Source organism: Sebastes umbrosus, chromosome 9 (assembly GCF_015220745.1).
Source record: "Sebastes umbrosus isolate fSebUmb1 chromosome 9, fSebUmb1.pri, whole genome shotgun sequence".
Taxonomy (NCBI): domain Eukaryota; kingdom Metazoa; phylum Chordata; class Actinopteri; order Perciformes; family Sebastidae; genus Sebastes; species Sebastes umbrosus.
Genome location: NC_051277.1, coordinates 11,105,087 through 11,119,101, shown reverse-complemented (window position 1 = coordinate 11,119,101; position 14,015 = coordinate 11,105,087). Strand labels below are relative to the sequence as shown.

The 14,015-nt window shown below is 40.5% G+C and overlaps 1 protein-coding gene across 9 annotated transcripts in view; it reads left to right on the top strand.

The window, feature by feature from the left end:
- LOC119494197 (LIM and calponin homology domains-containing protein 1-like) overlaps positions 1-14,015 on the top strand; it is a 95,657-nt gene that overhangs the window by 61,287 nt on the left and 20,355 nt on the right. For 7 of the 9 annotated variants that reach the window (XM_037779905.1, XM_037779902.1, XM_037779904.1 and 4 more), the window contains 5 exons: positions 3,132-3,390; positions 8,102-8,494; positions 9,791-9,826; positions 12,969-13,095; positions 13,646-13,803. In XM_037779905.1, coding sequence (XP_037635833.1) covers positions 3,132-3,390; positions 8,102-8,494; positions 9,791-9,826; positions 12,969-13,095; positions 13,646-13,803 — 973 coding nt within the window. The remainder of the gene's footprint in view (positions 1-3,131; positions 3,391-8,101; positions 8,495-9,790; positions 9,827-12,968; positions 13,096-13,645; positions 13,804-14,015) is intronic. The other 2 variants (XM_037779901.1, XM_037779906.1) reach the window with 2 other exon arrangements.

The following is a 14,015-nucleotide window of genomic DNA, read 5'->3' as shown; positions in this document are numbered from 1 at the left end:
AGACACTTTGTGCCTTCTGGTGCTCCTATAGTGAAGCCTGTCCTCCTCCCTTTCTTTGTTTGCAGGACAACACCCACTGCTAGTCCAGGACTAGGCTGTTCAAAAGAACAAATAAAGTGATGTAATTGAGATCTTTTTTTTTTATATATATATATATATATATATATATATATATATATATATATAAATTGCCCTGAAGTCCAGCGCACAGGTTTCCTAAAATACCAGTTATCCAGTCTGTAAAATGTTTTCATTCTAGTGCTCTCGCATCGCATGCCTTCATGCCCCGCAGCTCATAACTGCTATGTTTAGATCAATTTTATCTGTTTGTTTTGGACACGACTCACATCCACCGTCGATATGAATTGACAGCAAGGTTGAAAATGCACACACAGAATCACAATTAAGTAACATTACATAACATTTCAATTTTGTTTCTTGAAATTTAAAGTGAATTGGACAAGTTGTCCGTTCTTTCAGTTGCATTGTCTTGTCCTCTGTGCTGCTACAAATGATGATGATTAGGTGTCTGACAAAGGTTGGCTTGGTTGCATATAGAGCTGCAACTGATTTTCTCTGATATATATACAGAATGTTATATAAAATGTTTTATAACATTTTAAGACATCACCTTGGACTGGACATTTGTTACTTTTTTCTGACCTTCTATAGACTAAACGATGAATTGATTAATCTAGAAAATAATCAGAGGATTAGTTAGTTGCATAGCATTTTATCAATTCAGGTATTCACACTGTGTATAGAATCTGAATCCTTTCTAATCCCATTCTGTATCCGATTAGTTTGAGCTTTCAACATTTGCAAGTAATTAAAAAGATATAAGTAACTAAAACTCAACAATCTCTATTTTTCCGTCTGGCGAGAAGGCAGAAATACTGCAGCTTTTAGTCATAGTCTAATTAATGTTCACAACTTGTAGTCACAACCAGAAAATGACAAGACATGATGTCTACTTAATTTGTTTTCCACAAGCTACTTGCGCCAAATATTGTAGGTCCTGATTGAGGATTAATAAATTGATAAGCTTCTGATATTTATATGACATTCATAGAAGTTTAACTTGGAGATACTGCTCTTCTTTAGCTGTTAGAGAATTAACAAATTAATATTTTAACTGGCAAAAATGTGCTTCTGCATGTTTTCAACATTGTTCTTTACTAATAATTAATGAGGAGAGCTAAAAGTTGCCATAAGAGATTTGTTGGCATAACAAATTTGGGTATCCAGGAACCAGATCCTAAACGGAACCGGCTATCAGAACCGTGGTCAAGATCAGTACTTCAAACTCCTTCCAGATTTTGCTGTTCATTCTGCCTATAGAAAGATCTGTGTTGTATAATGGAAAAATTGGAGAAATGCATGAATACTATCCCAGAAAGTGTCATCATTTATTTCCCTTTAATACCATTAGAAACGATGAGGGTATTACTATCACTCTTCATTTGTAATTCTGTTCCCGCTTTCCAGTTACTGAAAGGCATATTGAACTGGACTCTGTGTCTTTTACATTTCCTGTAGTATTACTGCATGTTGATGATTATTGATGTAAATACGTTTCTGTGAAGCTCTGGTAAAGTATGGCACTGACCCATGATAAACGCTCCCACAAGCTTCAGTGTTACCATATGCGCCCCGTAAAGGCATATGTTGCTCCTTAAGGATGGATAGACTCGGATGGTAGAGTCACTCATGTTTCCAATTGATGGGCTAAGAAGAGTCATAATTGAACCACTCATTGTTGGAAGTGCAGATACCTCAAGGCCTCTTTTGGACCTTGATCTGTCAATCTCTTAGACCACATAAAAAACGAAGAAGTCTATTGATAGAAAAGGAGGCTTTCACAAGTGCAAAATGTGACGTTAGTTTCCACTGAGAGCTGCAGCTGCATCCACATGTATCACTTCAGAACTAAGGGGAAGATTTTACGGTCTAGATCTGGTAGGAATTGTGGGTTTATACTTGGAAAATATATACATTGAGTCATAAATTCAGAGGTCATATTGTGTATGTGTGCATCCAAAGGGAGGGGAATCCCAGTAGCACATGTGCTGAACATCTTGGAGAGGAATTTTGAGAGATCTTGGGTAAAGCAGGGCTGCAGGTATCCATTACCTGCAGTTTCCAAACGTTGAATTAGGGTAAGCATTAGCAAAAAGAACAGCTTGATGAAGATGGATTGACTGGCATGCCAACAGTACATCAAAGGGATTTATCCTCATTTCTCTTTTCTGTGTGGATCACACATGAACATCTTGCGGAGGAATTTAAGACGTCGAGCGGGGAAAGTCCTTGAGCGACGCACTTCTGGAGCTCCAGGTGTTGCCACTGACATTAAAGAGCTAACAATGTGTTTCCGATGGGATACAGACAGACAGCGTGGCATCCTAAGTGAATTCTTCCGAACTGTAGGCTAGAATTTAGTCAGCAGGAGCTGCACAATACAAATTTAGTGATGATTTATGTTACTTGCTTTGTTTCATAAAAACAGGCCGTCAACCTGCTGGGGGTTGATTTATGTTCAGCCACTGGAATGCACTGCGTATAATAACACTGGAACAGCACTTTGGTGTTTTGTGAGCCTATATGATGGAACAGCTGGGGGGAAACTGAAGTGATGTTTTTATTCAGAGATTAGAAATCTGCAAAGGGACTGACTCTTCAATAGGGGTGTAATAAAGAATCGATACACATGAGTATCACGATGTTATGTTGTGCAATACTGTATCGATTCTCAGAAACACTATCGATTTTGAATTAACCTCTTAAAATGATGATGGCCCGCCGTCAGGCCCAGCCGCTATTCGATCTTTCAGAGTTTGTAGCGGGTTTTAAAGCTAGTGCAATTTGCAAAGAAACTTCTCTGGTAAACACAAGATTTAAAGTTGTGCTTTTGTGTGATTCTTTGTGGAGAAACTCAGTTTCACAGACTTGTTGATTAAAACAACTAATCGTTAAGTCGACTAAGAATTTCTTCGGTTGAGGACAGCCCTAATAAGTGTGCAATTCGGCTTGTTCTAAAATTCATCTGCAAACCTGAACTTGAGAAGAATGATCCCTCTGTGACACCATTAATAAACTCCCTAATTCCTCCCGTCTCCTCCTCTCAACAGGCCGCGGCAGTGACTCAGAGTCTGACGGCGCCCCCCACAGGAAGATGCCAGACGTCCGTAAGGATGACATGTCGGCACGCCGGACGTCCGTCAGCGAGCCGCGAACCGCCATGCCCTTCAACCAGTACCTGCCCAACAAGAGCAACCAGAGTGGATACATGCCCACGCCGCTCCGCAAGAAGAAAAACGATAAAGAGGAGGGAGCACGCAAGAGCTGGAGTACTGCTACTTCCCCTGTAGGGGGAGACAGACCATTCAGGTGAGTCTCATTGTGTTGTAGTAATTAGAAGGGAAAAATCACTGACACATAATACAGAGGAAAATACTAACAAGTCATTTATTTTAGTTAGTTTAGATATTTGAATGCAAGTAAAAACTGACGAAGTGTATTTCTACAACAAGCTGAGAATTAGGGTTTAAATCAAGTATACACTATATTGTTATTAACCAGAGTGTAAAGCTTCTCTAATCTAATGAAATGCTGTTCTGTGCAACTGAACTCAATACAATGCTTTCATGATGTAAAACGTCTGAATGAAACATTTAACCCCTTTACATGATAAAAGATTTCTTCTATAAAACATTTCACATACAATATTCAAAGCAACTGTGAATATTACATGAGGTGTGTGGTCCTGAATGCTGCTGGAGACGATCAGGAGGAGTGTTATTACGTAATAAACTGGTAATCTGGAGACATGTTGGATAACTGTGACCTTGTTTTAGCTTGAATTGGATTTGCTGCAGATAAAACCTTTTTAAAATGAAAGGTTGTCGTGAATTTTCTGGCCGAGAACTCTGCTGAAAATGCAGTTTGACCAGAAAATGTGCAGCATGATTATATGGGGATCTAGTCTCCTTCTTGCATGTTCTGTGAGTTTACTTTAACAGGAGAAATTCTGGACACAACATAATTAAATATGGGTGGAATTAGACCATGAAGTTACAGTATTTTTAGAAAAAGGGTCAGATTGACAGAATGACTTTAGATGTTGGAGTATAAATCATATGTTGTTTATTATACTCATTGTCTAATACCCACCAACATCTGTTTTGCTTAACTCTGTGTTGTTAAATGATTTTGCAAGAGAACGTGTCGCTCATGTCAAATTGCAGATTCATGTTTACACTGTTGATTATTGTACATATGGGAGTAGCTGATGGAGGCCAGATGTTTTCATTGGCTCTGACTCTGATTGAAGAGAAAGTGTGAAATATGCTGCATAGACGAGGCAGATTACAGTATAGTCAGATGGTCTTATTGGCATTTATTGGTTTGGCATGTTAAGAGCGCTGGGATCACAATTTTTATTCTGTTAAACATTTCATTGCCAGTGTCTCTCCTCTCACTGTACAAGTTTGACATTTCTGCTGGCTTTATGGATTCCTTATAGTGCTTTGATCCGTTTTAGTATCAGTGTGTGCAGTGTTAGTGGTGTGTGTGTGTGTGTGTGTGTGTGTGTGTGTGTGTGTGTGGAGAGTGTCAGGATTTGACTGGAAGTAGGTTTTGAAGGATTTTGTTTTGAGGTTTGGACTTAGCATTATTTAGCCGTAGCAGCAGCAGGAGATCGAATATATTTAATTAAAAGCCAAATATCTGCAGTCTAATTAGTCTTACACCAGTGTGTTTACGTTTCCAAAAAGTGTTGCGAGTGGGTGCATATACAGTAGGGTAGTGTGTACTGTGCAGGAGTTATTCCTGCATGTATCACCCAGTGTGTGTTGTTAGTCTGTCTTTCATTCCCCCTGTTGTTAACCTATCATCCATCATGTTGCATCAAAACGCATGTATTAATTGATTTTGCATTTTTTTATTTTTTCCTCCATCTCCTTCCTTTGCATCCGTCATGGTGTTTTCCCTCTCGCCTCTCTTTACGTCTCCATCCCATTTTTCCCTCCATGTCTCACGTCAATCATGTTGTGGTCATCCTCGTGTCATTGTTGCTAATGTCGCTCCAACGTGATGATTACGTCGTCCTTTCCTGTGTGTGAATGGGTGATCTAACAGTCCAAATGAGGTCCCTAGCTTAGACGACCCACCTGGGGAGTTCCCCAGCCCGTCCCCCACCCCGTCCCCCGAACCCCAGGTACAGATTCAGATGGACGAGGAGGAAGGGGAGCAGACTGGCTCCACACCTTGCATTGAGGTCCATGCAGCGGGCGTGAGGAGGAGCAGTGAGCCTCTGCCCTGTAGCCTCCCCCAGCCCCATGCAGATTCCCCCACGGAGACTGTAACTCACCTGAAGGTCACCTCTGAGCAAAGGTTTACCTTGATTTATCTTTTTCTTAAAACCCCAAATCAGCAGCCCAAATCCCCTTTTGATCGACTTGGTTCTGATTCATAATTCCTCTAAATTAACCAAATCTAAAAGATAATAGATTGCCTCATAGAATTTGAAACTATTGGTTTAGATTTTTCTAATGATTAACTGTTGATCTTGTTTTCTATGTTGTTGTTTTTTACATGTTGCCCTTAAAGGTGGGCTACGCCGATTTTACACGATTGAAAGTCTGTTTACAGGTCTTGGGGAGTACTGCTGCATATGTTGTTTAACGACTTTTGTGTCTCCGGAGGGGAGATACGTGAAGTCTGATAAATTGCCTCAAGTGATGTCACTTGAGTCAGTGTTGGTTGAAGCTGAAGACAAGTTTTAAATTAGAAGAAATTGGGGGCTTGGAGTTAGAAAGATGTGTTTCTTAGTGCTCTGTAGCCCGCTGCTCATCTCTGCTGCAGGTCAGACGATCAAAGCTACATTAGCCACTACTAGCATAACACACCTGAATCTCTGACTGAACTGTCATCGGTCGAGTTGTATTGTGGGTAATGTAGGAGCCAGGTTTTGACTGGGAAGAATCACATACTTTTTCTTTTTACTTTTAGTACATACTGCAGCTGCCCTTACAAAGTACGTACTGTCGTGTACAGTTTGAATACTATTGGGACATGCTACGTCTTCATAACATTGCAACTTGAACTTGCTCATATATCGGCTTCACAGAGGATTGTGAGTCAGAAAAGCCAGAAAAGCACGCTGGCTTGCAAACTGCAAAATACGAACGGATGTAGTAGGACATCCTGGTATTTTTGGCATACTGCAATTGACATTCTATGTATTGGGACATACTGAATCTTTTTCTGGAATACTAAATAGTATGGCAGTATCGGTATCAGAACGCACAGATGATGTCTCCGGTGCTGCTGCTTGATTTTTCGATGTAGATTTTATAGGAGTGCAATGCTGAATATGTGGAGAATTATTTTAATGTTGGCCATGAATCGACTCGAGTCAGCAGTGTTATTGCAGCTGAACTTTTTTTTTTTTTTTAAAGACTCAGTTCCCCCAAATCAGAGAGGAACTCATCTACCGTAAGGGACATCTAGCAATACAGATAATTTCAGCTTCATGTGCAAAATTTGAGATATCTGCCACTGAGACTCCCACCTGCACCACCATGCAGTGAAAGTGAATGGAATTTCATTTATTCCACTTAAAACACTGAAAAATTACTGCCATTACCAGATCATGTACAATAACCTTATATTTTAATGTTATAAAAAATTTCCAGAATTCACAAATATGTAGGATATTACTACTGACATTCATGTAATATTACATCACAACGTCTGCTGTATTAGCCATGTGTTTACTACGTGTTTATTTGCACATAGAGCGGGGAAGTGAGATCGGATCACAAGTGGTCACCCAAGACGCATGCGGAAAGGCAATGCCAGGTGTGAACAGACGTACTTAAAGCTGTCCACTTGTGATCGGATCACTCAGGACGCATGTTAATGCCAGGTCTGAACAGGGACATTGTTTCCAGAGCCGTTCTTATCCAGAGCAGCACAACAGTGAGTCAGCAAAGAGCTTCAATGAAACCTGTAGACCTCTCTGTTGTGATGCAGGGTCTTTACCCAGCAGGCCAGCCAGGGGTCACAAGCTTCACACTTTGTGTCAGGTAACAAGCTGAGGATTATGAGCTGTGTGATGACAATGTTTCTCTCTTGAAAAATGTCAGTTTAGGTCTCTGTTGTTATTTCACAATCCAGCCCTATCCGGTGTTATTTCCTGGTCCAGCAGACGTTTCATTCACAGTCCTGTTGGAGAGTTATTAGAGTCACACCCCCGGTTTCCAGCTTATTCAGACACAGATGTTATGGCATCGATTGGATAGTTAGCATTACAAGGGAGTGAAAAGAATGCTCAAAGGAAATCTGACTTGTGAATATTTGCGTTCCAAGGAAAAAGGGGGGATTTCCAGGATGTTTTTAAAAGGGTTTGATATCAGCTTGTTTAGTTGGTAACAGCTTGCATCTTTCAAGAAGAAATCCGAGGCTGCAATTTGTGCGTTTTGTTGATGCCAGGAGTTCATTCTTTCAAAAACAGTTGTACTGTTAGTAGTCGCCTATGTGTTGTGTTGACACATCTTTTTTGCTTGACCTTTCCCATCAAAGCCTTGGAACAAAACTGCACACATCTTCAAACACAAACCCGTACATGCCACCAGCAGGCACACACACAAAAATGTACTGTATGGTGTTCACACGCAAACACACTCGCAGGGAACACGAACATGCGACCCACCCTCAGGATGTAAGGAAATGAGGCTTTCTTCCTTCCCTGACCCTGAGCAGGCTGGGACTGGAGCCTGGCCTTTTCACAGCCTTTCTCTCCCTGCCGTGCATGCTGGGAATTTATAGTCCAATAATAAGCCTCTCAGAAAGTAGCTGTTCATCACAGGATGACAGACAACAGAGCGTTCAGCGAATTTTGCTTTGGCTTTGTGACGCCAATTTGTTTTCACATTCAGTCTGCTCGGAGGGGATTTGTGACCATTGCTATGCTATTTTCTCAGATTTATTGTCGCCAAAAACCTCCGTTTAGGAGGTTCCTCCAGAGGAATGCTGTCTGATGATATAGGATGATAACTAGGCAGCAGTGCGTTTCAGTTTGCTTTGCTTTCTGCAGTACTCCAGCTCGCTCGTGCTCAGAGGAACTCTTCCAGCATTCGGCGACTCTAGCAGCAAACGTCGCTGCAACCCCCGTGGTTGCAACGAGCCCCGTCGTCACCTCCGGGAAACGTCCACCTGCGACGGAGCAGCAGGAGGAGGCAGCGGCCGCAAAGACGGGAACCGCTGGAGTCCCGTTAGTCGCAGATGCAGAGCGAGATGAGAAGCGGGCCCGTCAAACGCTGACCTCTCCCAAACAGAGTCCCCCCCGCTTCCTTCCTGTGCCCGCTCCCGTGGCAACCACCACTACAACAGCAACAACCGATACAGGCCGACGGAAGGGAAGGGCGCTGAGTGAAAGTGACGACCAACAAGGAGGACACTCTTGGTTGGACAGCAGTCTTCCAGCAACGTGAGCCCCGTCCAGCAACTACACTACATTTAATGAGTTTCCACCGCTTTGAACCAAAAACTACATAATTCAACTTTAAAATCAAGGGATCGACTATTCTTATGATCCTTTTGAATGCTCAATCTCAGCATGTGGCTTCAACTTCAGACCGCAACGGATGATTTAACTACCAAAAGATTGCATGACCTTTTTTCACATGAATGCAGATTTATATTGTTTTCTAAAAAAAGCAATTGTTATTGTACAGGCAATGCATGGAAACTCTGAAAAATATGTATTTTTTTCTAATTTCTTTGCTTTTTTTCTGAAACTTGGAGAAGAAGAAACGTTTGAGAATGTGGTCTTTGATTAACTTCGCATGAAATTAGTTGGCAACCTTTGATTTCTTCAGGAGACCCAATTAGGGGACAAAGGCAGTGGACACTGCAACTTTGAATTTGATCCCATTTGAACCAGAATTATTTGGTAACTCTTGAATGCGTAAATTGGTCCAATCATTATCAATCAATCAAACATCGACCATTCCAATGTAAGCCAATAAAATACAGGCTTTAATGCAAGCTCTACTGTATCACGCGCTGAAAAAACATGCCAAGTAGACATTTCACTACAACAAACCATATGGCAGATAGCCATCTTAGAAAACAATCTATCTGGTCCTGATTTAGCGAGGCTTCTCTTCTCTTAATTTAGCCTCCTTGTTCTTTTGTGGCGAGAAACCACCGGCCACACTCTCACACTCCTCCAACATCACAGAGGCAGCTTCATAAAAAAGAAAAGATGTGTATGAAGACCTTTTGTGGTTGAGGCCAAACCTACAAGTGGTGGTCACAGACAGAATGAGAGCCACATCCTTGATGTTGCTCTTGTGCTGTCTAATAAAAGATGCATGTGCTTCTTCTTTTCTTTTATTTTTAATAGTTAAGTGTCAGCTGCATTCTAAGATCATTGCCATCTGTTGGATGCTAGCAATGTTTTGGTTTGCAGGGATGCAGTAAACTTGTCCTCTGTTCTGCTCTGGCTGTGATTTGGATAAGACTGCCCCCTTGTGCTTGGTTTTAGGATCATCCTTAAACCCAGAAACTGACAGAAACATCTGTGCATATATACAATACATTATTAATGAACCATTCTGTGTTAAATCTGTCAACTCATTGTGAGCTGTGATCACAACACAGTATGTGTTACCCACTAGCTATCAAATATCCCATCACTGTGTTTTGATATTCACATAGAGTGAATGACGTGTATTCATTTGTGATTGTGCTCTCTCTCCATGCTCTCTGCCTTCTGTAGATTCAGCCGCACACATAGTGTGTCAGATGACCCACAGTAAGTTGTCCATTTACTGCTCAGAGGCTCAGCTGTCTGGCCCAGCACTGCTCTGCACTACAAAACAAAGCCCGCTCAATAACTCATTCAATCATTCACTGAGTGTTCGAATTGGATTTTTCTTAACGCAAGTGGGAGAATCTGCCAACGGTTTAATGAAGTAATTTAAAGAACCCTCTTGAAGCCTTCAGTTTTTTTTATGGTATTGTTTAGTATTTGATTGAAGGTCACATGAGCAAATATTTTGTGTAAGTTTTTAAAATCTTTATGTTTGATCATCTTGTAATTACAGAAGCCCTGAGAGGCAAGTGAGAAAAAACTATTCTGGTGATGCATTTTCTAAATCTGATGTAGATTGTTTTCTTTCCTGTGTTTATCACTTAAGAACAGGTGAAAAAAAAGGTTTCGCCAGGATATGCTTTTCTAAGTTCGTTATTTTTTTTTCATCTGTGAAACAAGTGGGAAAAAAGTTTAGGCAGGTACAGTATAAGTGTTTGTTATTGTAGTACTCAATTCGGCCACAAGAGGTTGAAGTACACCACTACCCCATGTTCTAAATAGGACTAAAAGCATTCATGTGTTCTTCCAGGTGAGTTTTAATTGACATAACTTGCTAAAACACAATATATGTACATTGTGTTTACAGTGCATGGAGAAATTCAAACTGGAATAACAAGCATTGAGTAGTGGAGCACTTAGGCCTCATGTGGCCAAAATGAATATTACAGCCACAAACGCTTACAAAAATTATCCTGACAACATCCTGACAAAAGTAACTTAGAAAGATGATCCTGGCAAAACCTGTTTTCATCTGTCATACACACAGGAGAGAAAACCATTTAGATCAGACTTAGAAAATAGATCACCTGATTTTTTTTTTTATCACTTGCATTTCAGGGCTTCAGTTTTTAATAGTAGAAACATCCCAGTAATGTTTTCCACAGAAGTACTCAATACTTTCGCCAGGGTATAAAATCCTTTAAAATAGCCCCTCAAATCCTTCATGTAATTCATCTTACTACTAATTCTCTACTGAATCTCATTAATTAGTGTTTTAATTTATCTTAGCAGCTCCCACACAAGGATTTTTTGTCAAAATGTTGAGTTGCATGAGATTGATTCATTTATAAAAAACACTGAAGACTGAAATTACCAAAATATTCTTTGTAAAGACAGTAATTTACATAGATTTCTGTTTTCATGGAGGTGTAAATGGTCAGTAATTGGCTGATGTATCACTACATTTGTTACAAGATGATCTTATATGATTTAGGACAACTCTTAACAAAGGTTTTCTTAACATGGAAAACAAAAATGTCTCCCAATTAAGCAGATTTTTCCTACTTGCATTACTTAAATTCAAATTATGAGTTAAATGGCTTGTAAAGGTGGACATTTTTGACAGTCTGCCTCAAAAGTGTCAAACAACGTCCCTAGACCTTACACTTGATCTGAAATATGAAAGTGTTTTCAATAAATCTAGTCGACATGCTTTTTTTTGCCTTTGTGTCTGGCAACAGTCCAGTCCTCTCAGAGGTATTCAAAGTGCCTCTAGTAGTGGCTGTGGAGAGGATTTACTAATCTGTGCTGATCGCACATCATCTTAGTGCTTCTGCCAGCTGCATGTTTCATGTAACGCAACCATTTCAACCACCCTCCCAACACCCCATCCCTTACAAAACAAATCATCACGGTAATCTGCTTTGCTAATGTAAAAAGTGCAGCTTTTCATGAAGCAGGAGAGATGATTCATAACCAAGAGATGACCCAAATGTGTGTTTAAAAGTTTTGATTTTCGAAGAGCAGTTATTCAGTGTTGCACCCGTCCCACTGAACAAAACATGTCAGTCATCTCTTAGATTGAAATCACTCTTCTGCAAGTTTATTTTTTTACCTTTTGTATGTTGGTAATGCATACATTTTCTGAGTCAAAACAATTATTACACTCATGACTTTAATGAGCAAGAATATAATGATGTTACCCTCTAAGTCTGCGCTGAGCCGCTTGCTCTTAACAAAAAGGCTGCACTTTACTGTATTGTCTGTAATCTAAAAATGGATGCTTTAACATTACTGACTGAACAAATATAAAGACTGTAAACTCTCTGTAACAAGGCTTTGACTGTATGAAGACCATACTGGTTGTTGCATCTCATAACACGTCACAATGTTACTCACAACCACAGGTACCAAAGGTCTCATTATACGACATCTTAACATCCTTAATGTAATGTAATGTATTTTCTGTTGAAACAAATGTTGGAATGTGATGTGATTATTCAAAATAACAAATCAAAAGATTTGTAAATGTTGTGTTGGTTCTAAAATGTTAGTTTTGCCTGCATGGTGAGCATGAAGTTACCTTTGAAGATGGACAGTTTTCCCTTCATGTGGTCAGGGCATTTTCACAAGCCCTCATTTTGTCTGTTTCTGGTGCGGTTCAGCTGGTGCAGTTCATTTGGGCAGTTATGAACGCAGTAATTGTACTCTGATGCCGGTCTGAGACTGCTTGCGAGATGTGGTCTCGGACCATTTCCAAGTGAACCCTAGTGCGGTTTGATTACAGTGAGACATAATCCCACCCAATTGCAGAAAGTGAACCAAAATGCAGAAGGATTACAGGTTGTCTGTGCGGGCATTTGTTGAGATGGACACAGGTAAACGATAGGTTAACATGAGTAGGAGAGGACTTGACCTGGACTTCTGCAGAAGTCTGATGTTTGCTTGACATCTGGGCTGAAGAGAACACACAGACTATGCTAAATAAAGTCCAGAAAAATAGTGACGTCATTCGAGATAAACTAATTTGTGCGCATAGTAGATCAGTGCTTTTTTTTCCCCTAATGATGGATTAGCACAAACGTATTTTTGTGGATGATGTTTTCTTTGATACTACTGTAAAAACTTAGATTTTGGATGGAATATCACCTGTTTAGCCATTGCTGAGTCTTGGAAAAGGTTAGGTTCAGGATAAAGACGCCCACATGCTGTACTAACAGTACAATGCACTGAGGAAAATGCATGGAATCACTAGCAGACTAACTAAAAAACTAAACCATGTCCTACTCTGGTAATGACTTGTCAACTCATCTTTTTCATCATCCATATTCTCTGTCTGTCTCTCTCTCCCTCCTCTCCTCAGGAGTGTGAGTATGATCGACATGCGTGGCGAGGAGGAGGGCATCTTGCAGCCCCACAGTCAGGTGCGTCATGAGCTGATGCACAACCAGTACAACATGATGAAGGAAGAGGACGATCACTGGCAGGACGTGAGTGTCTCACATTTGTCTGACTTTATGTTGTTATTTCTCTCAGTCTGTGTATATATTTATTTTGATTAAAGGTATAGTGTGTGGGATTTGGCAGCATCTATTGCTAGCGGACTCCGTGAAGAGGACCTGCTCCCTATGTAGATATGAAGGACTCATTTTAAGCTAACTAAAACACAACGATTCTTAGTTTCACATAAATATACACTAAGAAAACATAGTTATGAATATTATATTCTGTTTATGCTAATAGATCCCCCAAAATGTTGCACACTGTTCCTTTTAAGATGATTTTTTTTCTGGATTGTGATCACTTTTGTCTCAACTGCACAGTTTGTATTTCTTGTCTCCATTGTGTCAGGAGTTTATCAGTTATGTGCAGTGAATTTATTGCCTGCAGGCCGAAGCACAAACTCCAGTAATGTTTTGCTGTGCCCCAGTTAAACAACTTCAATCAGTTTTCTAGGGCCACAGCAGAGCTGCTGAGCCAAGCCCTCTCGCCTTGTTTCACTTGGAACTGAAACACTTTTCCGTTCTGTTTGTGTGTCAGGACCTGGCCAAATGGAAAAACCGGAGGAGGAGTGTCTCCCAGGACCTGATCAAGAAGGAGGAGGAGAGGAAGATGATGGAGCAGTTGATGTCAGGAGACCCCTGCATCTCCCAGAGGAGGAGAAGCATCAAGACCTACAGGGAGATAGTGCAGGACAAGTAGGGGAAATACACACAAACATTTGTATTCAGCTAAAAACAGCAAAGCTGTAGAAAACAATAGTAGTATAGTGGAAAACTAGGTCTTTCTCAGAGAACAGAATCTTCATTTTAATTCCTGTTAGTGGCACAAAGGTGTCAGCAGCTCCTCCTGGAGTTCATTTAAGTAGGTCTCCCACAGAGAAAATAATAAAAGAGGAAGAGCAGGTCAG